Source organism: Notolabrus celidotus, chromosome 9, assembly GCF_009762535.1.
Source record: "Notolabrus celidotus isolate fNotCel1 chromosome 9, fNotCel1.pri, whole genome shotgun sequence".
NCBI classification, from domain to species: Eukaryota; Metazoa; Chordata; class Actinopteri; order Labriformes; family Labridae; genus Notolabrus; species Notolabrus celidotus.
In genome coordinates, this window is record NC_048280.1 from 6,794,500 (window position 1) to 6,818,483 (window position 23,984).

Below are 23,984 nucleotides of genomic sequence, written 5' to 3' on the forward strand. Positions count from 1 at the left end.
AACCCCAGTGATGTGCTAGCTCTCACTGCCCATCTGTCCTTTCCATCTCAGGCTTTGGGGGACATCAGGAGCCATGGGGTAGGCTACTAAATGTGTCAGTAAAGGGCACAGTTGGGTGGATTATCAGTGGACATCAATCAGTATTAAACACATCATGTTACAGCTAGTAAAGGTGAGGCTAATTTAAACTGCTTTAAAGTGACTTTCTCTTTACTTAAATGGTCTTTCAGATATGTTTTTTGAAGTTACTGGGAAGAAGGAAACGGGAAGAAGAGTGAAATAGAAGTTAAAGGTCGCATTACATAGAAACTACACAAGTTCAAGTTCCTCTTAATTGGAATTCAGCAAACAATAGAACTGTCCCTGTTTTTTGCATTACTCCTAATAAAGAATTTCAACTTGAAACCATTTTTCTTGCAAAGTTACTACTTCATTTTCTTTATATAACAACTTTATACTTGTAATATTAAAACTTAAATCTAAAATGTCAGATTTGGAGCTTTAAGTTTGTGTTGATTTAGACACCCCCTGTGAACAAAGTGGTACCTCTGCTCTCCTTACTAACTTTGCTCTGTATATGAGTAGGTAGTTTTTCCAGCAAATACCCTCCTTCTGTTTTCTTTTCACAGTGGATCTATTACTCATTATGAATCTCTAATGTGGAAAATGTATAAAAAGCTGTTTCGGCAGTGAGCTGTTAACTTGACACCTACCCTGTATCAGGTAATACAATAACTATACAGCAACAACAGAATAGAATGAATAGCCTTTAGAATCAGAATCAGAATCAGAATCAGCTTTATTAGCCAGGTATGCTTGAACACACAAGGAATTTGACTTTGGTAAACTGTGCTCTCTTTGTACAAGGCATGAGAATAAGACATTCAAATAATAAAAAAATAAAAATAACAATAACATCAGGTATAATATAATAACAAATAACTATGACTAATATGTACAGGCTGAAATAATATGATAATAGTGCAGTGGTGAGTAGCAGAGGTAGTTTTACATTAAAAAAAATAGTAGTTAAATAATACAAAAAATAGAAATATGGAATTCTGCTTGGAGAATTGTTGCATTGTATATTTTCATGTATATTTACAGAGAGAATTGATCCAACAGGTATGACACTGTTATGGTTTAGTGTTCATCAGAGTGACAGCCTGGGGGAAGAAACTGTTCTTATGGTGGGTTGTTTTGGCGCACAGTGTCTGCCAGAGGGGAGGAGTTTGAAGAATTTGTGTCCAGGGTGTGAGGGGTCAGCGGTGATGCTACCTGTCGTTTCCTGGCCTGGGACCGGTATAATTCCAGGATGGGGGGCAGGTCGACACCGATGATTTTTTCTGCAGTCCTTTATTTGTCATTGTAATGTATACAATGAAATTAGAAGTGCTGCTACTGAAGGTGCATGTAATAAATACAATAAAAACAGGTAGAAAAATAAATACAAAAGACAATATGAAATATGAAATATATGATATAAAAACAAATGTCCAATATTTATAGTCAGGTAGGGAGGAGAGGTATATGGTAAAATATTACACATTAAATGAGACTATTGCACCGTGGATGGATTATTTATTTCAGCTGTTTGTTGGTGTTTATAGTGTTGTGATGGCTCTCGGGAAGAAACCGTCTCTGAGCCTGTTTGTCCGTGCTTCATGTGACCTGTAGCGCTGGCCATAGGGCAACAGGTTAACCCTCCTGTTATGTTTGTTTCTCTGGAACAGCAATAATGTTCCTGGGTCAATTTGACCCAGGGCATATTCAATCATCCAAAAGTACCAGAACCCCAAAAAATCCCAATACACATTTTTAAAAAATCAGATTTTTAACTCCATTACTAAGCATTTAAATTAAGATTTAGTCCATTGGTGCTCTTTAATTCTCACAGATCATGGTTCAATGGGGATAACTCATTTGTTTTTCATTAAAATGAATGTTAAAACTTAAAAAAAAAAACTTTTTCAATATACATTGGTAAACCCTAAATATAAATACAATAGTTTTACATGACATTGATTTTTGTTTATTTTATTTAACATTTCGAATTATTTTCTTTTATGAAGTGATGTTGATAAATTAACACCACACCTCTTCTGTCACATGCTGCCCAGATTTTTATGCTGCATTTAGCTGGTTTGGAAGGCATGTATTGCCTAAAATAGACTTTATGAGGGTCAATTTGACCCGCAACATAACAGGAGGGTTACACAGGTGATGACTGGGGTGGGATGAGTCTTTGATGAAGCAATGAATAATATTGTTGAATAAAGTCTGGTTTAATTTTGTAATCAGTTAATAAGTGGTGCCCACTGCGCTTGTGTATGCACATGTTCTGGTCCTGTCCGAGACTTAAAACATTTTGGTCAGAAATTTTTGGTGCATAAACCAAAATGTTCCAAATTGATATTACTCCAAATCCTATGTGCACTATATTTGGATATAGCCATGAGATCCCTTTACTTAAATAATAGCGTTCACCTCCTTAATAGCCCGACATCTTATACTTCTTTCCTGGAAAGCACAATCACCACCCAGCTTCACCAGATGGATTACAGATACTATGTATTTTCTTAAACTTGAAAAAATAAAATATACCTTAAATGGTTCCTTACACAATTTTAGTAAGACTTGGACCCCCTTTTGAAAATATTATGACAGCCTAAAAGTCCCTCTAAATAAGAAATGAACAATAGCAGAGTAGAAGATGGATGGATGCCACTATTTTATTTTATTTATTTATTTGTCTTTTTTAAATTTTATTTATTTATTTTCTCTTCCTTTTCCAACTTCTTGATTACTATTAAATATCTATTATTTTTTTTTGTGTGTGTGTTTACTTATTTATTATTGTTATTTATGTTTTTTACTAATGAATTACCTTATTTCCCCTTTTGCTTATTTACACATTATGTAAAATCTGGGATGTGGGGTTGATGGGAGGGCTGGGGTGGGAAGGGGTGGGATGTGATGGGACAGGATGGGGCATGGGAGGGGATTGGCAACCTTAAATACTGCAGCAGCTGTTCTATGTTTTGGTTTTTTTTTGTATGTGTTTACCAGTTATGTATGCTGCAAGAAAAATTAATTATGATTAAATCTATGGAAAACTCAATAAAAAAAGTTAAAAGAGGAAATCAAGCGGATGTTCTTATTTGCTTATAATTAATTAAAAAGGTATCTCTATACATTCTGTATTTTTGTAATCAGTTAATAACTCCTCAGCAGGTTTCATAAATGAGCTGTAAGCATAAGAAAATAGTGGTACTGTCCCTTTAACAAGGTGAGGTCAGGGTGTGGTCTATTCCTGCAGAAGTTTCCGGATCAGCATGCTGTGGTAAACAAACGTCAGTCCTCCACAAACGCAGAAGTTTCCTCCTAGAGTCAGAGTAACTGAGTCTGCTCTCTGTGGTCTGTCTCTGTGGGTTATAATGGGAACACTGGTGCCCACTGCGCTCGTGTGTGCTGCAGACAGGCAGGTGGACTAGTCAGACAGGTTCTGGGACTGGACCTGGACGCCTTTTGTGTTAGTTCACCTTCTCTGAGGGCGATGCAGGTGAATGTAAAGTTACCATGAAGATAGTCGCGACTGCAGCGCTTCTACACCTGTGTTTCTGCGCCACAGGTGAGTGTGAACACTGCGAGGTGACGCACAGGTGAGTCTGAAACCCTTCCTCATGGTCTCTCTCTTCTTCTTCGTCACTTAAAGCGGTAGTTTCGGTTGATGATGATGACTCCACCGAGACGGCCCTGACAGCCGCACCGGGAGACGTCGCTCTGCTTCCGTGTTACTCCGCCGGGAATGTGACACCGACTCTGACGACATGGATGAAGAATGGACGAGAAGTCATTTCAGGTGGAGTCTCCTCCTCACCTGCAGGGGAACAGCAGAGACTCGCAGTGCTGCATGACGGGAGTCTGAACATCCGGGGGGTGACACCTGGAGACGAGGGCAGTTACCTGTGCAGCTCCACGCTGCCAGGCAACAACACCTTTCGGGCGCGCGTGCTGCTGCAGGTAGCAGGTGAGTGGAGTTCACAGGTGGAGTACTGGGAGCCCTTATTCATGCAGCTGGGATCCATTGAAGAAGTTTCCTGAGTGAACTGGTTCCTCTGCATTACAGCCATGTTTCCCAGGCCGTGCTGGAGGAAGTGATCAGGGCTATACTGAAGTCAAAGTGCTGATATTGCACTGTGGAAGAGTCACTTCAGTTAATGCATGTTATGATGAGGATTCAAAGCAGCAGAAAGTCAGCAGCTGTTCAAAATTAAGGCCTAATATTTAATAATAATAATAATAATAATAATAATACTTTTGTTTATTGCACTTTTCAACACAAGTAACAGAGTTCTTCACAAGAACAATAAGAACAGTCAAAAGCAGAGAGCTTAGATTAGAATTAATTTTCAAAATGAAAGCTTTTGTATAAAGGTGTGTGTTCAGTAGTGAAATAAAATTAGGGACTGACTCTAAAGTCTGGACTCTTATGTCTGGTTTATAAGGTGGCCCTGAGGTGCAAATCACAACGGCAAACCAGAAACGACAACGGCAAATCGAGTTGTGTTTTCTGATTTGCCGTTGTGATTTGCACTTCAGGGCCACCGTAGCTTTCCTCTGGCAGGCTGGTCCACAGTTGGGGGCAAACTTGGTACCCAAGGCAAGATTTCAACTGGTGCCCCTTGTATTGTAACCAACTCCGCCAACAATAACATCACATAGACACTGAAAGACAACTGACATACAGTTTTATTTTTACAGGTTTCCTTTATTTATTTATTTTCACAATATGTTCATTGACTTTATTTTTCTTTAAATACATGAACAGTCAAGAACATAGACAAAGACTCATTCAGCATACACACACCCAAAAACATCCCATCTGCCCGTACCAAAATCAATTGGCAAGTGTGCAAAATAAATTAAATTAGCCAATTGTGACAGGTTTCCTTTATTTTAAATTAAAAATTACCTCTAACAGAACATTAATAAAAAGGTAGTAACACTGATATTAAGCAGGAAAAAAAACAACTAAGAAATATATAATGTAATAGTGGTAGAATTTATTCAGTCATTATATAGGCTAACAATAATTGTCACAGTACAGACACTTTCAACAAAGCAACAGTAATGAATAAAGTGATGACTGAAGAAGCAGAAGCAAATGTTTATTTAAGCCTAGCCTACATCTTCTACCAAAGTAAGCTTCCAAAGTGTAAAGAAAAACAACAAAAGAAAACAAAAACAAGGAAATCATGAACACTTATAGACTTCAAAAACTGATATCAGATAAAAGAATGTTCTTTTTCCTCTTATCTTCAAATGTTCTTCCTCACTCATTGAGGGTGCAAGCGGTGTCCCTTATGGACGGGCAGCACCCCTAGCATTTGCCTATACTGCCTATGCCACGGGCCGGCCCTGGTCGGGGGTCTCTGACAATGAAGGCCTTACAGGTCGCCCTTAGTTTTCAGTTTAGACCGTGCCAGAGGATCTCAGACTGCGTCCTGGTTCATATGGGGATATATTGAGGGGCGAAAAAAGCATGAATGAGTTTTTCTAAGTCTTTTAATTTCTGATTTATTGTCATTAAGTTGATATATCATGCAGAGTTTGAGCTTTATTAACATTATTAGAAGAGGACAGCCTAATTCAGAGAACATTATCTTACTGTATTTCTGTGTTTATCTCCCCCAGGATACAAACTTTCTGCCTTTGAGTATCATTCTGTTGTTTTTAACAGTCAGACATATCACTCACTGTGGATATTTTGAGTTGAAATGTGGAAATGAAAATGTAAAGGCTGTTTTGGAGAGTGCTTTCAGTTCCCTCTTCTGACACTGAAGAGGTTGCAGCCTTTGCAGGTGTTAAAAATGAGCGTTAAGATAGAGTTGATACCCTCTCGACTCCAGCAAACAACTCCTCCAATGACCTTTAATTCATTATATGGTTTGTAGATTTTCAAAATAGTGAGAAATGCCCTCACAGTTATCCAAAGCCTGAAGTAACACCTTCATGTATTTGTAGATGTGTGTTTGTGATTCAGATTTGTTTGTTTATAATCAACTAATCAATCAATCAATTAATTACCCTTTCTGTTTTTGAGTTTTTGCTCCTTTTCTGTATAGGTTGCGGGTCTAAAACCCACTCTATGACATTTTTGAGAATGCATTATTTGAAAAAGTTGTGTGTTGATATTTTTTATATGTACAGTTTCTGAAAAAAAGTGTATCTTGTAACTTCAAAACATACCTCTGCTGTATCAGCTGAGACTAAAAACTCCATGTAAGACATTTATAAATGGTTTATTAACTCTATTTTGACATTTGCAAACATGGCAAGTTGCTCACATATTCAAGTAATAACTCAACTTTTATTTCTATAGCACCTTTCATACATTCAAACATGCAGCCCAAAGTCGAAATCAATAAAATAGAATCAGATAAATACCAGAAAAATGAATATATAAATAAAATACAATATAAATAGATAGAATAAATTAAAATAAATAAAACTATGTTAAAAACAATGATCATAATGGTAATAAGTCTTTTTATTGCATCATTTATAAGAAACAAGTGATGTTAAAGTTTTTCGGCTCTAAGTTTCTGCTGCTTTCTCTTTCAGGTGGTCCAGATAACATCTCCTCATCCATCAGTCCGGCCACCACCCTCTCCAACGGGACCCTCACAGTCCACCGCGGTTCAGCCGTCTCCTTCAACTGCTCCGCCTCCTCCTATCCGTCTCAGCAGCTCAGCTGGTCCTTCAAAGGAGCCACCTTCTACAACGAGTCTCTGGTGTCCTCATCTGGATCCTGGCTGGACTTCAGGATAGACGACATCCAGCCCAGAGATCAGGGTGTTTATACCTGCAGGGCCAACAACAACTTCACCAATCAGGCTGTCAATAAGAGCACACAGCTGCTGGTTTACTGTGAGTATCCTCAACAGAATACCCAGATGTTTTTATCTGCTTTCTTTCTCTCTAAACACTCCTCTCTCTGTTTAATCCTTTCTTCGTTCATAAAGATGTGGGAGTAGGTGGAGGTAGAGCAGAGCGTACAGCCAGCTTCTGGAGTTTTGAAAGTGCAATGTTGTCCTGATATAGGGTTTTAGCTGCTTGAAAGTCCAGGATCTCCTCTGTAGTATTTTTCATGTCATGATGCACCAAATGTTTTCATTGGGTGTCAAGTCAGGACTGCATACAGGCCACTTTAGCACCCGGACTCTTCTACTACAGAGCCATATTGTTGTAATATGTGCAGAATGTGGTTTGGCATTGTCTGGATGGCAGCGTATGTTGCTCCTAAACCTGTATATATTGGTCAGCATTGATGCTACCTTCCCAGACGTGTATGCCACCCATGCCAGGACCACTTCTGCATCCCCATACCATGACAGATACTAGCTTTGGAGCGGAGTTGAGGATGCGGTGTCTGGATCATTTTTATGGTTTCTTCTTTGCATGGTTCAGTTTTGACCTGACTTGTGGATGCAGCAACAAACTTTGTTCACAGACAATGGGTTTGGAAGTGATTTTAAGCTCATGCAGTGACTTTCACTACAGAGTCTAGTCTTTTTTGTTTTGTTTTTTCCCCTTAAAGTTATGATTTTGGCCTTTTACACCTTTATTTAGATAGGAGAGGACAGTGGATGGAGCAGGAAACTTGGTGAGAGAGGGGGGAATGGGGCTGCAGGCTGAAATCAAACCTGGACCCGCCGCTATATGGACGAGGGACTTAACCATTAGGCTAAGCCAGAACCCTCTAATCTTTTTTTAATGTAGTGTCCCTTGAGGGCCTAAAGATCACGGCAATCCAGTATTGGTTTTTGGCCTTTTTCCTTTCAGCCTGAGATTTCCCTGATGATGAAATCCTCAAATTCCTTGCAATGTTATGCTCAGGAAGTAGTGACTTTTCTAAAACAAAGTCTCAAAGTGAGTGATGCTTTAAACTTTTGAAGGAAAGCAGGATGTTGAGCACTTCTAACACATGTCGAGGACAACATGAGCAAAGAGATAAGAGGTGTTGATTCTGTTCTCGCAAAATCAACCCAAACACAAAGTGCGTCACAAATTCTAAATGTTTCAAACCATCAATTGTTCAGATGCCGGCTTTTGCTTCTTATTTGGCAGTAATAGACCTTTGTACTCTCAGTTTCTGTCACCCTCTTTACTGATGTGTTTTTGTCCTGTATAGATGTCCCAGACACACACCCTGAGTGCATGTGGACTCCAGCACAGGACCCTTCCCACGTCCAGTTTACCTGCTTCTGGCTTGGAGCGTATCCCGCTCCGACGCTGCACTTTGGGGAGGACAAGGGGGTCCAAGGAGCTGCCTCGGGGGGACATATGAATGTAACAACGGTTGCAGAAAGCCTGTCTGTGATGCTGAACCGCTCCGAGCTGTCCGAGGGTCACACTCTGAGGTGCACTGCCCGGCATCCTGTGCTCGCTGCGAGGGAGAAGGAGTGCTCGTTGACCCTCAGTAAGCCCCTCCTTATGGTGACATGAAACTCTTTACTGTCCTGAGATGTGATGCTGCTGAATCTTTAATGTGTTTTCCACAGTAGAGGTCTTAGAGACACAAAGAGACTCTTCAGTGAGGGTCTGTATGAATTCAGATCCTGTCCTGAAAAACATGCTGTCTCAATTAGTACCAGCCAGTTAAAGCCATGCAGATACTTTTTATGGTGTTTACTCAGATATTAAGACATTTATATTTGAGTTTTGAGAAAGTAAACAGCAGCTTCCCACAGGAGAAACAAAGAAAAAGTCTGTACGAGAACTTCTACAGTGATCATCAACAGCTGCAGAGACGCTTGTTTGTGGTATGACGTCATGCAGAAGGGTTATAACAGTGTTTAACTTGAGTTTATCTGCTGCGGCTTCGAGATATCGCCCTCGCTGAGATTCCCGCCTCCACCCAAGTTCAGCTGAGGTCAACAGAATTTGATTCCCAGCAGTAAAACCTTAAAAGAAAAAAGTACACTTAAAACTTTTAACAGAAATCTTTCTTCACTGAAGCCCACCTGTTACTCTAGACCAGGCATGTCCAAAGTACGGCCCGGGGGCCAATTGCGGCCCAAGGTCCATTTATTTATGGCCCCAAGCTTCCATCTTAAATTGTGTTATTAATAGCAAAGAAATGAATCACCTGAATTATGTGTACATTTGCAGTTTCTTTCAAGCGCACAAACAAAACTAAAGTCAATTCAGAAAATTCTCAAAAAGCTTCATATGGACTAGCTGTCTAAAGCCAAAGCACTGGGGATTCTGCAGGACAGCAGTAAAGAAGAAACACAAGAACTCTTAAAGTTGACAGGTTTTCAAATTAAAGTTTTTATCATGATGTGAAAATTTTCTTGATGAACACAAAAGGTCAGAAGACACAAAAGAGGACACAAGACAAGATCAAAATTATGCAATTGTGCAGAAAAGGCAAAATTTGGTGCATAAAAATTTTTCAGAAGCCAGGAAAATAATAATTTTGTTCTTAAAATGTTGTCTGCTAGAAGAAGATAACGTTTGCTAATGTTTACATGGCTTGTGGAGAACTGAGGACTTCCTAGTTACTGTTTTATTGTAAAAAAAATTTAAATAATTGTTATTAAATAGAGATTTCATATATAACTTTTAGGATTCCAAAGTCTCAGTAGGAGCCACTGGCCCTGAGGTATTCTGACAACATCATATGTGGCCCTCTTTGAAAAAAGTTTGGACACCCCTGCTCTAGACCCTCCAAAAACATTTCATATTTACTGATATAAGAGTTTCAATAAAGACTTACCAGATTAGTGTTTGAATATTTAGAGTAACAGAAAAAACATTAATTCTTAACATTAAAAAGGATTTTTTTTATTTTAGTCAAGGTCTTTTTATTGTTTTTAAACAATTATACAAAAACAAACATAAACATCAATGATGTCTCATATTTTGAACTGTGAAACATCCCCCCATAGCTCCAACAGAGCCCCTTTCCCAATGTACCCTACTTAGTAAAAGTCATGAGAAGACAAAATAAAAAAAGAATAACAATAAAAAAGATACATATATGTATACAAACATACACACACACACAAATATATACATATACACATGTGTATGCATGTACACATAATAAGAATATATAAATAGATAAATAAGATAAATTAAAAACACCAGAAACATGTGTTTAAATAATATTGATATTATATTTTGGTACTTAGCTCAGATGTATTTTAATATTGCTCATAATAATTTGTTAATGACTATATTTTAATCCTTCTCTCCAGTTTAATGTGACAGAGGCAGGAAATCTCAGCCGTAATTGTCATAAGGTGCATTTCGACCAAGGGGTCCGGGGTCTTTTAGCCCCCAGAACCACTTTCCCTGGAAACATAAGGTTCCTGTGCCCCCATTTTGTTGTCTGCATTTCAACCGCGAGATGAAGTCCCGGGTAGATTGTGCAAATCAGGCCAGTGACGTATGGAGAAAAAAATTATATTAAACAATATTTTGAAATCTTAATAAAAAAACAAACTAGTTTGCATTCCCAGGAACTCCCTCTGTGTTTCAACAGCTGTGGAAACTCCACAAACATCGTTCAAGAACCGAAAGTCCCGGGACTTTTGAAAAGTACTACCCCCAAAGCAGGGGCTTTCAGGGGGGAAATTATCAACCCCTGAACTAAATTAAGACCCTGGTTACTCCGGTTAAAACGCACGTAGTTCAGGGGTAAAGTCCCTAGTTCCGGGGTTAAGTTCCTGCAGTTGAAAAAACGCCTATAGGTAATCAATTTAAAGCTTCTGTGAGGAGTTTTTAAGCTGGTTTTGAAACAGACTTAATCTAATGTTGCTGTCTTTTTAAGACCTAAAAAGGCAAACAAGACGATCAACAAGATAAGGACTGTGTTTTTATAGTTATTTGTGATATCTGAAACCACTGACGGGGGGTAGGTGTCGGACGACATCCTTTTTCCTCATGTTCCACAGGAAAGATTCTTGAAGTGATACATTTGGCTGTCAAAATAAAAGCAGGCTATACATTATTTTCAAGAAACACTAATCCCACATGTACAAGAACACTTTGTCCACAGGGGGCGCCAAATTGACACAAACCAAAAGTTTCTCACAGGAGCTTTAAATTCTGATGCTTCAATGCCCCATGGGTGGATCCCCTGAAACAAGACTTCTATCTATGATATATTCCCTGTGAAAGCGTCTTTTGTTGCCGATCATAATCCGCATGACTAGTCACGACCACAAGCATGTGAGAAATATGTTTTGGTGGAGTCAGAGAGCTTTATGAGTAATGAATACTTAAGATGATAACATGAACCTCCTCCAAAGCACAACTCCAACATCTGCTTAATATCACTCAGTGGTGCAACCCAGAGACACTGATGGACAGGCTAACTGAGGCTTACACTCACCTCTTCTTTTCTCATAATGCTGCATCATTACACCGGGTGAAGAAATTGTAAACATGTCGTCAAACCGCATTTAAGATCACCTTGAACTCTCACAGTGACTTTTCACATATTTGTGTTTCCCTGAGGTTTTAAGTTCAGCTGTGAAACGACACATGCAGGAACACTGTGGTTAGGGTGTACATGAGGACACAGTGCCGCGTGCTGGACATGTGGACAGTCAGTCAGTCAGTGAGTCATTCAGGGGTGTGAGGGTTATCTTTACAGGACAGGGTTGTGCTAAGGTGACGTAAGTGTGTGACAACTGCATTGGAGTGAATGAATCAGCTTAGAAGTATTCATTGATGTGTGTACTTGAACAAAAGATGAGTCTGTCAAATGAGATGATCCTGGTCTAGCTTAAAGGGGAAATGCCACGTTGTTACATAATTTTGAGCTTCTGCTAATGTTACAACATGATCTCTATCAATTGTTCCTTTTTTCCATTGAATAAAAGCAGCAGTGAAGCATACAGAGCATTTAAAAACAGGCTTGGACAACTTTTGTAACATAGTAAAAGTAAGAGCCAGTGAGAAGCACCCTGAAATTGAGGTTTGGGGAAAAAAAAGCTGCCAATGGACACAGGCCCTTACAGAGCAAATGTGACACCCCTGAGGAGATTATTGCACACTTTCAAGTTTATATAAAGAGTAAAGTCATTTCTTGTCTGGAGATGATTGAGGCTGCAGCTAACTTGATAACAGATCAATGTTTCCTTTTCCCCCAGCGCTACCATTCCCCGAGGGTGAGCCTTTGATCACGGCTATGGATGGTACAAGTGTGACTTTAATATGCACTGAGTCCACATCCATCCCACCTGCAATCACCACCTGGACCAAAGGGCTGCAACAGGAGAGAATCAACCCCGGGTCAAAGTACGCTGTGTCCGAGGAAGGCCCCGCCCTTAAGCTGACCATCTTCAACATCACGAAGGACGACGAGGGCGTCTACTTCTGCCATAGCGAAAACCCGCTCGCCGTCAGAGAGCTGGAGGTCTACCTCACTGTGAGGAGTGAGTGTGGGAGGAGAGGGAGGGGTTCAAGACATACTGGAAGAAAAATATTTACATAACTCTTTTAAAGATACAGAAGGATTAATGGTTTAAAAAATGTAAACAGTATCTTTACATCAAGTTGAATCAGTGAACGTTGAGCACTCAGTTCATACTACCTGAAAACGCAGCACAGATTCACACAATGAACCAGTCCCTGCAGGTGTAGACTCCACCTCTGGAATGCTGATAAACCTGCTGCTTCTCCCTTCTTCTGCCTCCTAATCATGTCCTGTCGTCTTGTTTTGCCTCAGCAGCCTCCTCAGCCTACACAGGAGCGATCATTGGGATCTTTATAGCCGTACTGATTGTGGGATCAGCGGCAATCATCGCTAAAACCGTGTACTCCAGCCGACACAGAATGTGCCTCGGTAACTTCTGTTAAAGTCATAAAAGCATGGAACAATAAGTCTTAATACACACGAACATTTAATATACTGCCTCTGTAACACATTTTAAATGATCTTTTCATATTTTTTTGTTTCAGGAGGAGGCTTTGGGTGAGTATCTCACACTTCTCTGTCAGAGTCTCTGCTTTAATTTGTGCACACATACAAAGAACAAGACTCCAGTTTACAAGGCTCTCTTTGTGCTGACATATAGCATAGCTTTTTAACTGGATTGCTTATATATCCATGAGGTAGATGGTTTAAAATATGGTTAGTATACAAGCATGAAAAATATCTTAAACATATTTGCATGATTTTAGTCACCCATACATTAAAAAAATAAATTCAAAACAACTGTTGTAGCTAAGCTGGTGCAAATTTAAATTGAAGCGGCAACAGCAAATCTCAGTTTGTCCGTGTCTGAATCCGCTCTCTTGTTTAACAACTCGTCACGTATTCAGTGATCATACATCCATCAGGAAAGAAGCAGGGAAACCAGATCAGTGTAGCCTCAAAGACACACATGTAGTAAGTAAGCCATGTTCCTTTTAAAGGATTCATTCAACATGTTTGAGAAATATCCTAAATTGTTTCTCCGAGAGACGTTTAAAGCTCCTGTAAGGAATTTTTGGTTGTGTTTATTTTGGCGCCCCCTGTGGACAAAACTGTACCACTTATCTCTGTGCTGATTTTGTCCATTATTTCTTTAGGTCCAGTTTTTTAACAACAACAACAACAGAACAAAACTCATTCTTCTTGCTCATTCTGAATCTTAGCTCTGGATAAAAGGCCGTATTGGCAGCGTGCAGTTCACACCTTCTTCTGACACCTACCCCCCAGCAGTGCTTATAGATAAAAAAAAATAACTATAAAGAAGTAGTTTGTCTTTATACTGATGTTGGTCGCTTTTCTAGGTTATAAAGGTTTGACAAAAAACTCCTTTAGGAGCTTTAAAGTATTACAATCAGCATTGTATGAACTACATTAGTAGCTTAACATTATCCTCCAATAAACACAAATCAAACTGACTTAAAACTACCAAAATAGAATTTAAAGTCAACAATTTTCATATATCCATTGTGCATTGTCTGTTTTTTTGATTGGTTATACAGTATGTGTCAGCATCAAGCTGTTGTCTGTTTGCTAATTTCTTAAAGCTACCCTGCAGGGTGTTTTTTGCAGACAAACATTGCAATGTCTACATTCAGTTTTCTCTCTAGAATACATTGTTTACAACTCTGAGGCCTGATTCAGGCGTAAAATGCCTTTACACAGCCTTAAGCATTTGAAGTGTGATTCTTGGTATGATAACTAACTGTTTATGTTGACATTTTTAAGCAACAAATGCTCCTTTTTGCTGCTTTTAAAGCTGGGGTTGGTAGTCAGATTTAGATACACTTTTTGTTATACTGGTTAAAATGATCTTTCTGTCCCGATGGCAATCAATACATAATGTGTTCTTAAAAAAGAGGGGAAAAAAGCTGCTATCTACAGCTGGAGTAAACCTGGGAAAAATTAGGGGGTAGACGGAGTACTGAGGAAATGCTACATTCAAATACATGCTAGTTTTCCGTGACTACCAACCAAGCGGCAACCTCCGAGTCCAGTGCAGAAGTGTTAAAAGCTGCAGTTCATCGAGGATCCGCTTGAGGCTGGCTCCAGAAGTACCAGAAGTCACATACACGTGAATGGGAAAAAGACGATCTTTACAGCAGAAATACACATGTTTACAGCCTGGTTCAAAAGACAAGTGTAGTCTGGATAGCTCATTTCTCTATCAGCTCTCACTGTGAGGGGGGTGAATTTTTTTCTAACACAGCAAATTTGAAGACATTGAGATTACTAGTCCTCCAATGAGAGGTACAGCTGCCTGTGGGAACACTGCAGCTGTTGGCTAGGAGGCTCAAACTCCGCCTCTTTACGTCACACTGGCTCGACAGAAGCAATATGGCTCCTGCCACGATTGGTCTCATAACGACTCTTCAGAAACAGATGGGTGACGTCATGGATACTACATCCATATTTTATACAGTCTATGCTACCAACCCTAGCTTTAATAGCAACTAGCTCCATTTATTTACACATTAATGCTGATAACTGTTTGGTCTGACTGGGTGTCACTCTATTGCAGGGCTATTCAATTAAATATTAAATCGGACCGGATTTCAGACTAAGGACATGAGCTGGGCCGGACCATAGACTGTATAAAATATGGACGTAGTATCCGTGACGTCACCCATCTGTTCCTGAGCGCTGTTTTGAAGCAAATCGACGGCAGCAGCCATATTGGAAATGCAGAACTCAACCAGGCAGAGTGTGACGTAGTGTGAGCCTCTTAGCCAATGGCTATGTGTTCCTGACCAGGAGTCACGTCAGTCATGTCCTTATTTGGGCAAAACTCGTAATCTTAATATCTTCTGAACCATCACGTTAGAAAAAAATTCACCCCCCGTACAGTGTGTGCCGATAGAGAGATTAGCTTGGTAGGGCCAAGCCGTTTTTTGAACCAGGCTGTAAACACATTAATTAATGCTGCAAAGATCGTCTTTTTCCCATTCATGTCTATGTGGTTTCCGGTGTTTCTGCAGCCAGCCTCAAGCGGATTCTCGATGTATTGCAGTTTATAACACTTCTGCATGGGCTTCAGCGTTTGAGACCGGAGGTTGCTGCTTGGGCCGGACTTATTTAGCAGACAATGAGCAAAGTTAACCATTTAAAAGAAAAACAAATAGACAAGATAACAAACACACTGGATATTTATTAACTTATTGCCACATCCAAAAGGGCAGAAACATATTAAAAGAGCAGCACTTGTCAGTGTTAGTAAAAGATGATTTCTTGCCGGATCCAATTCACAATCACTCGGCAGTTGCTTTCGGGCCGCTAATTGAATAGGGCTGGTTTATAGTGTTACTTGTTAAAAACTGCAGAGGATGATGTTTCATTTAGTCCTTATTTAAAGCACACAGGTCTGAAACCCTTCCTCATCCACCATGGAAGTCAGACACATATGTTTACTCAACAAAATGATCTACTAATGCATTTAGCAACAGAGATTTGTGGATGTATATCAGTGTAGAGTGTCAGGTACTAACATAAGTGTAGCTTGTTCCTGACCTGCACATGAACTCTGATATGAAAAGTGTGATGAAAGTGTTTGGATATGCCAAATGCCAGGTAATTAATTGTGATTGTTTTTAGAATCAGAATCAGAATCAGAATCAGCTTTATTCGCCAAGTATGCTTGAACACACAAGGAATTTGACTTTGGTAAACTGTGCTCTCTTTGTACAAGGCATAAGAATAGGAATAAGAATAAGAACTACAATAAAAAATAAAATGAAAATATAATAACAATAACCTTAGCTATAAATACAAAGAAACAACAAATAGCTTGACTAATATGTACAGGCTAAAATAATATGATAAAGTGCAGTGGTGAGTTGCAGAGGTAGTTTTACATTATAAAATAGAAGTTAAATAATACAAAAAATAGAAATATGGAATTCTGCTTGAGAATTGTTGCATTGTATATCTACATGTTTATTTACAGAGAGTGTTTATCTGACAGGTATGACACTGTTATGGTTTAGTGTTCATCAGAGTGACAGCCTGGGGGAAGAAACTGTTCTTATGGCGGGTTGTTTTGGCGCACAGTGATCTGTAGCGCCTGCCGGAGGGGAGGAGTTTGAAGAATTTGTGTCCAGGGTGTGAGGGGTCAGCGGTAATGCTCCCTGCCCGTTTCCTGGCCCGGGACCGGTACAAGTCCTGGATGGGGGGCAGGTCGACACCGATGATTTTCTCTGCAGTCCTTATAGTCCGCTGCAGTCTGTGTTTGTCTAGTTTGGTTGCAGAGCCAAACCAGACAGTGATGGAGGTACACAGAACAGACTGGATGATGGAGGTGTAGAACATGATCAGCAGCTCCTGGGGCAGGTTGAACTTCCTGAGCTGACGCAGGAAGTACATCCTCTGCTGGGCCTTTTTTCTGATTGTGTCTATGTGGGAAGTCCACCTCAGGTCCCGGGAAATAGTGGATCCCAGGAACCTGAAAGAGTCCACAGTAGACACAGTGCTGTTCAGGATGGTGAGGGGGGGGAGTGGGGGGGGGCTTCTCCTGAAGTCCACTGTCATCTCTACCGTCTTGAGCGGGTTCAGCTCCAGATGGTTCTGACTACACCAGAGGGCCAGCTGTTCCACCTCCTGTCTGTAAGCAGACTCGTCTCCGTCCTGGATGAGACCGATGACGGTGGTGTCGTCTGCAAACTTCAGGAGTTTCACCGAGGGGTCCCCTGAGGTGCAGTCATTGGTGTAGAGGGAGAAGAGCAGTGGGGAGAGAACACATCCCTGTGGGGCGCCAGTGCTGATGGTCCGGGTGCTGGATTTGATGCTCCCCAGCCTCACCTGCTGTCTCCTGTCCGTCAGGAAGTTGGTGATCCACTGACAGATGGAGGCCGGCACTGTGAGCTGGGTGAGTTTCTGGTGCAGGATGTCTGGTATGATGGTATTGAACGCAGAGCTGAAGTCCACAAACAGGATCCTAGCGTAGGTCCTGGGGGAGTCCAGGTGATGCAGGATGTAGTTCAGACCCATATTGACTGCATCCTCCACCGACCTGTTTGCCCGATAGGCAAACTGCAGGGGGTCCAGCAGGGGGCCTGTGATGTCTTTCAGGTGGCTCAACACTAGTCTCTCGAAGGACTTCATGACCACAGACGTCAGGGCGACGGGCCTGTAGTCATTGAGTCCTGTGATGGTGGGTTTCTTTGGGACTGGGATGATGGTGGAGCTTTTGAAGCATGAGGGCACTTCACACAGCTCCAGCGATGTGTTGAAGATCTTTGTGAAGATGGGGGCCAGCTGCTCAGCACAGACTCTCAGGCAGGAGGGGGACACGCCGTCTGGTCCTGGAGCCTTCTTGGTCTTTTGTCTCTGGAAGAGCTGGATTACCTCATCTTCACAGATCGTCAGCGCAGGTGGGGGGTCAGAGGGGGGTGGGGAGGGGCTTGTGGGGGGGCCAGGTAAATCAGAGTGTTCGGGTGTGGGGTGTGAAAACCTGCAGTAGAAGCTGTTCAGGTCGTCAGCTAGTCTTTTGTTACCTTCAGGGTGGGGGGAGGGTCTCCTGTAGCTTGTAACTTCACGCAGGCCTCTCCAAACTTCTGAGGGGTCGTTGGCAGAGAAGCTCTGTTTTAACTTCTCAGTGTAGCTCCTCTTAGCTACCTTGATCCCTCTCGTCAGTTTGTTTCTGGCCTGCTTGAACAGGTCCCGGTCCCCACTCCTGTAGGCCTCTTCTTTGGCCTGACAGAATAAATACTATCTCTGCTCTGTAGGCAAATGGAGGAGGACAGAGGCGATGTGCTGAGTCTGGTGGAGTCGGATGACGAGCAGATTTTTCAAGATGCCGTTCCCCGACTGCCTCCGATAACCAACGGCCACCAAACAACACTCGTCCAGATTCACCGAATCCCATCGGGTAAGATTTCTACGACCCGTTTCATACATTTAAAGGTGTGTAGATGAAGTTGAGAGACGTTCTGTAACATAAAAAAAATGCCTGTGTTGTTTTTGCAGTTGATCATGAAGATGCAGAAACAGCAGACACAAGCCCTCAGCAGCAGGACGATACTGTACAGACAGAAGAGTCAGTGGATCTTGTAACATTTTAGGTGTCAGGTGTTTTTAGTAGGTATGTGTTTTCGTTTTAGTTAAATACTACATCCAATGACAATGTGAACAGAAATGGTGGAAGACTGGTATAAAAAAAACTGATATCTGTTAATTTTTCATTTTTTAAAACAGGGTTTACAGCTTTTTAAAGCTTGTTTCTATGATTGATTTGTTTGTACAGCATTTTGAATGAGTTGCTCTGATATTGATACTGATGCAGTAAATGAAGCTGTTCAAAAAAAAAATGTGATTGTTTGCATCTTTTTGTGTTAAAGCCTTCCCTCCTTGTTTACTGATATTAAACATATAGAAGTCACAGATAACTCAAGACTGGAACCATTTAAAAAATGTGGCGGAGTCAGTCTGTCACTCATCGTGACCCCAGTGTCAAGTAAAAACATCCTGTTTCTCATCTCTTTGAAACAGAATGAATCCAGCTTAACTGATTTAAGATGTGATGATAGTGAGGCTTACATAACGTAGTATCTCATAGTATGTCCATTTTAGTAATATGTTAATATTTTGGGTATGACTTGGATAGGTTTCTAGTGTATTAATGAAAGTGAAGACCTGTGTGGAAGATTACTGGAAATCTGAGTATGAGAGCAGAGTTAATCTGAATATATATATGTATGTGTTTAATCTCATAAAGCTTGATGATCAGATAACTAATTCATACTTTTATTCAATATTATAATTTAATTATGATTAAGGTATAGTTTGGTAAAAAAACAAAAACAACAACATAGACTTGTAGTGATAAATTTGCTAGTTTTCAGCTTCACATCTCAGGCTTTAATACATTCAAAGGACTATGACCTTTCATTGATTGACCTGTCGTGGGGGTCAAAGATCCTGGTTAATCAATCATGAAAAACAATTGCTAAAATATACACTACCAGTCAAAAGTTTGGACACACCTTCTCATTCAATGTTTTTTATTCATTTTAATTATTTTCAACATTGTAGATTAATACTGAAGACATCAAAACTATGAAATAGTATGTTTTTGCCATAATCTGGATTACAACAGTAGTCAAATAGAGCTATCCATTGTGTGCTAACCCTACCTCTGAACAACACAACTGATGGTCTCAAACACATTAAGAAGGCAAGTCATTCTACAAATGAACTCATGTTAATTAGAAACCATTCCAGGAGACCACTTCATGAAGCAGACTGAGAGAATACCAAGAGTGTGGCTACTTTACAGAATCTAAAATATAAAACACATTCTGGTTTGTTTAAGACTTTTTTGTTCATTAAATAATTCCATATATGTTCTTTCATAGTTTTGATGTCTTTGGTATTAATCTACAGTGTTTCAAATAATTAAAATAAATACAAACCCTTGAATGAGAAGGTGTTTCCAAACTTTTGACTGGTAGTATATATACAAATCAATTTACATACATATATATGTATATACTGTATATAAATATAATATTTATATATATTATAAAAACATATATATTTTTGTTATACATATTTATATAAATGTATATTTATATGTATTACCTCATAAAGATAAATAATTTATTTTAGTATTATTATGTAATAATGTTTGGTAAACAACATAGACTTGTGGTGATAAATTTGCTAGTTTTCAGCTTCACTTCTCAGGCTTTAATACATTCAAGGACTATGACCTCTCATTGACCCGTCATGGGGGTCAAAGATCCTGGTTAATCAATCATGAAAAACAATTGTGAGTCAATAATTAAAGAAAATGGTTGTAATTGAAATAACCGTGCTAAAATATAAATCAAAATATATTTTAAGTGTGTATTACAGGGAAATGGTATCAACATATTCACACATTTTCAACTCTTTCCTCTTCTGCTTCATCACTCTGTCTGCCGTCTCCTCTGTCCATGCTGTCACTTTTTTTGTAATGTTTATGCAGCCTAGAAAAAGTAGCATATAAATATAAAAAATAAACGAATTAATTAAAAATATATATATAATTTACATTTTAAAATATATATATGTTTACATGTTAAATACATTTTAAGTGCATGCTACATATACTTATCAAAAACCTGTGAAATTTTCTTTCAAACTTGTTTTTCAAGTAATAAAGAACTAAAAACTCAAGTCTAAACAAGTGAAGATTTACCTGCAGTTTGTCACATAAGCTGTCAGTCCAGGCAGTGAAAAATATTAACTTTTAATCTGGAAATAAAGTTTTTTTTTTCTTTTTGTAATAGAATGGTTCATTGTATTCTACCTTCTTTGCCTCAGGCTTGATGTGGCTGTCATAGCTTAATTCTCTTAAAGTCAGTAAGTACTGGTACTATGTCAACACATTATCTGTGTAGTCCAGAGGACATGTTGGCACATGTTGTATTATTTCAATTAATAACAGCATTCTTTGTGAATGAATGATCTAACCTGACCTACATTATTAAGAACAAACTATCTGCCCCACATTTTATGATGATGACATCATTTTGATGACACAATTATGTGTCCTCGTGCTATTTCTGCACATCACAGATTCTTCTCATGTATTAAAATGTAACAAGGGGGCGTGGCCTGGCTCTTTGATCTTACGTAATAACCACAAAAACGTGAGGACGCAGCCAATGGGACAGAGTGAGTCAGACAAACAGGAAGTCAGCTGAACATTTTGTTTTCTCTGTCGCGCATTTTCCACACAGCGTACAGTCGTCAGGAAGAGAGAGAGAGAGGACTCCAGAGTGTCCTTCTGGATCCTTAGATGGGAGGAGAGACTCGAACAGGGACGACTCACTCAGAGACACGAAGAAGAATGTGAAGAGAGAAAAACACACACGATGTGCTCCACGGAAAACAACGCGGAGCTCCAGAGGACATGTAAGAGACTAATGTGTGATTGATTTGTGAAGGATGATGAATCTGTCAACCGCTGAGTTCACGTCCTCCCTGTCCGTCCTCCCTCCAGCCTCAGACCCGGCTCTCATCCTGGAGCTGAAGACAAGGAGACCTCCGTCCCTGGAGGGCCGGGCGGGATGCGAGACCTGGAGCGTGGACTTTTCCCCGGACGGAGCCTGGTTCGCCTGGTCGATGGGACACGGGATTGTGTGGGTGGTCGCCTGGCCTCTGGACTCCGAGTAGGTTTACCTGAATACATTTAATCCCACGCATGATGCGTTCAGGTTTCACTCGGACATTCTGGATTCTGTTTAACCCTCTTGTTATGTTCGTTTCTCTGGAACGGCAATAATATTCCTGGGTCAATTTGACCCAAAGCATATTCAATTATCCGAAAGTGTCAGAACACACACACAAAAAAAACAATACACATTTTTTTAAATCAAAATTTTAACTAAATCTAATTTTAATTACTAAACATTTAAATCAAGATTTGATCCATTGGTGTTCTTTAATTCTCACAGATCATGGTTCAATGAGGATAACTCACTTGTTTTTTATTTAAATTAATGTTAAAACCCTGAATATAAATACAATAGTTTTACATGACAGATTTTTGTTTATTTTATTTTACATTTTGATTTTTTTTTTCTTTATAAAGTGATGTTTATAAATTAACAACACCTCTTCTGTCACATGCTGCCATCATCATAAGCATGTTTCCTCTTCTGTCAAAGTACCATCAACATAACCAGGTTTCTTTGTGGCCTTTTGATATTTATAACACCTCTTCTGTCACATGCTGCCATCATCATAAGCATGTTTCCTCTTCTGTCAAAGTACCATCATCATAAGCAGGTTTCTTTGTGGCCTTTTGATACATATAACACCTCTTCTGTCACATGCTGCCCATATTGTTATGCTGCATTTAGCTTGTTTGGAAGGCATTTATTGCCTAAAATAGATTTATAAAAGGGTTAATTTGACCCGCAACATAACAGGAGGGTTAACCAGCATCATTACTACATACTTATGATATATTTATTAGTTTATTATCATCTTCAAGTTAGGTTGATAGATTAATTCCATTAGCAGGTGAATCCACAGAGAAATGATGACCTAGAACATAATGATTTAATTATTTTTTTTCCATAAATGTGTCTGACTGGATTATTTTTACAGTAAATCTATGGCATATAAATGTAAAAAATGAAGTATTGTCATGAATCCACTTCTTTAGATACAACAGAATTCCTTAATACCCCTGTCTCTGGTCTCTGTTGACCCAAACAAATAAATAAAACACTATTAAATAAATTGTCATGTGAGCAAATAAAAAATCTAACTAATTGTTGGTCAAAAACAAAATGAAATAAAGCCATGATGATATAGAAACAACATGTGGACATAAATACAATTTAAATGTGCAGCAATAATCTGCCTGAAATAATATTTTATTACAGCCAACCGAGTTTTAAATGATTTTGAGTAATTTTATAGGAAACACGCTTTCTTTCCACTTAATGCATAATTTATTTCAGCATGTTTTAATTATTTAAGAACACTTTGAGTCTCCTTACAATACTCTCTGTGTGCTCTACTTTCCCTTACACAGCCCTCAGAGTATGTTAACGTGAAAGCTTCAACCCTGGACCGTGATGTTAATTGAGTTCAAGTGTCCAGATAGGGTTTTACTTTATCTGGTACGTGCATATGAGATTGGGAAATATTAGAATTAAACCTGTTGGGACCAAAATGTGGATTTGATTTTCATTTGACACATATAGAACTTATTTATAATTTAACAAAGCAGGCGTAATTCCTCCATGCATTAATGTTAAATAATCAAATGTTAGACCACACAGCCTAAAGGGGTAGGATAAAATATCTATATGGCAATATATCGTTGTCTTGACTCGTGCAATGTGCAGTTCATTCATGTGTTTAATGCAGGGGTGTCCAAACTTTTTTCAAAGAGGGCCACATATGATGTTGTCAGAATACCTCAGGGCCGGTGGCTCCTACTGAAACTTTGGAGTCCTAAAAGTTATATATGAAATATCTATTTAATAACAATTATAAAAAATTTTTTTACAATAAAACAGTAACTAGGAAGTCCTCAGTTCACCACAAGCCATGTAAACATTAGCAAACGTTATCTTCTTCTAGCAGACAACATTTTAAGAACAAATAATTATTTTCCTGGCTTCAAAGTTTGCCTTTTCTGCACAATTTCATAATTTTGATCTTGTCTTGTGTCCTCTTTTGTGTCTTCTGACCTTTTGTGTTCATCAAGAGCATTTTCACATCATGATAAAAGCTTTAATTTGAAAACCTGTCAGCTTTAAAAGTTCTTGTGTTTCTTCTTTACTGCTGTCCTGCAGAATCCCCAGTGCTTTGGCTTTAGACAGGTAGTCCATATGAAGCTTTTTGAGACGTTTCTGAATTGACTTAAGTTTTGTTTGTGCTCTTGAAAGAAACTGCAAATGTACACATAATTCAGAAGGTGATTAATTTCTTTGCTATTAATAACACAATTTAAGATGGAAGCTTGGGGCCATAAATAAATGGACCT

General features: G+C 39.3%; 1 protein-coding gene and 1 long non-coding RNA gene across 3 annotated transcripts; one reads left to right on the plus strand and one right to left on the minus strand.

Moving 5' to 3' along the window:
• Positions 1 to 3,316: 3,316 nt before the first annotated feature.
• Positions 3,317 to 18,804, plus strand: vsig10 (V-set and immunoglobulin domain containing 10). 2 transcript variants are annotated; one of them, XM_034692400.1, is made up of 9 exons: positions 3,317 to 3,631; positions 3,716 to 4,030; positions 6,628 to 6,933; positions 8,198 to 8,485; positions 12,174 to 12,458; positions 12,755 to 12,868; positions 12,985 to 12,997; positions 18,217 to 18,359; positions 18,458 to 18,804. In XM_034692400.1, exons 1-9 carry the CDS (start codon positions 3,580 to 3,582, stop codon positions 18,550 to 18,552), a joined length of 1,611 nt encoding a protein of 536 aa, XP_034548291.1. In that variant the 5' UTR covers positions 3,317 to 3,579; the 3' UTR covers positions 18,553 to 18,804. The 2 variants fall into 2 exon arrangements, with proteins under 2 accessions (XP_034548291.1, XP_034548290.1); XM_034692399.1 differs by having other exon boundaries at positions 12,752 to 12,868; positions 18,458 to 18,803.
• On the minus strand, positions 18,196 to 21,664 carry LOC117819160. Its single transcript, XR_004632472.1, has 3 exons — positions 20,673 to 21,664; positions 20,373 to 20,460; positions 18,196 to 18,420 (listed from the first exon to the last, which is right to left on the minus strand). It is a non-coding gene; the product is annotated as an uncharacterized LOC117819160 (long non-coding RNA).
• Positions 21,665 to 23,984: the final 2,320 nt, after the last annotated feature.

Bases quoted from the DNA above. Each gene is read 5' to 3' on its own strand.
- vsig10 (XM_034692399.1), top strand. From the start codon at position 3,580: ATGAAGATAGTCGCGACTGCAGCGCTTCTACACCTGTGTTTCTGCGCC. The intron at 8,486-12,173 runs GTAAGCCCCTCC...CTTTTCCCCCAG, and splicing joins GGAGTGCTCGTTGACCCTCA to CGCTACCATTCCCCGAGGGT. The intron at 12,459-12,751 runs GTGAGTGTGGGA...GTTTTGCCTCAG, and splicing joins GGTCTACCTCACTGTGAGGA to CAGCCTCCTCAGCCTACACA.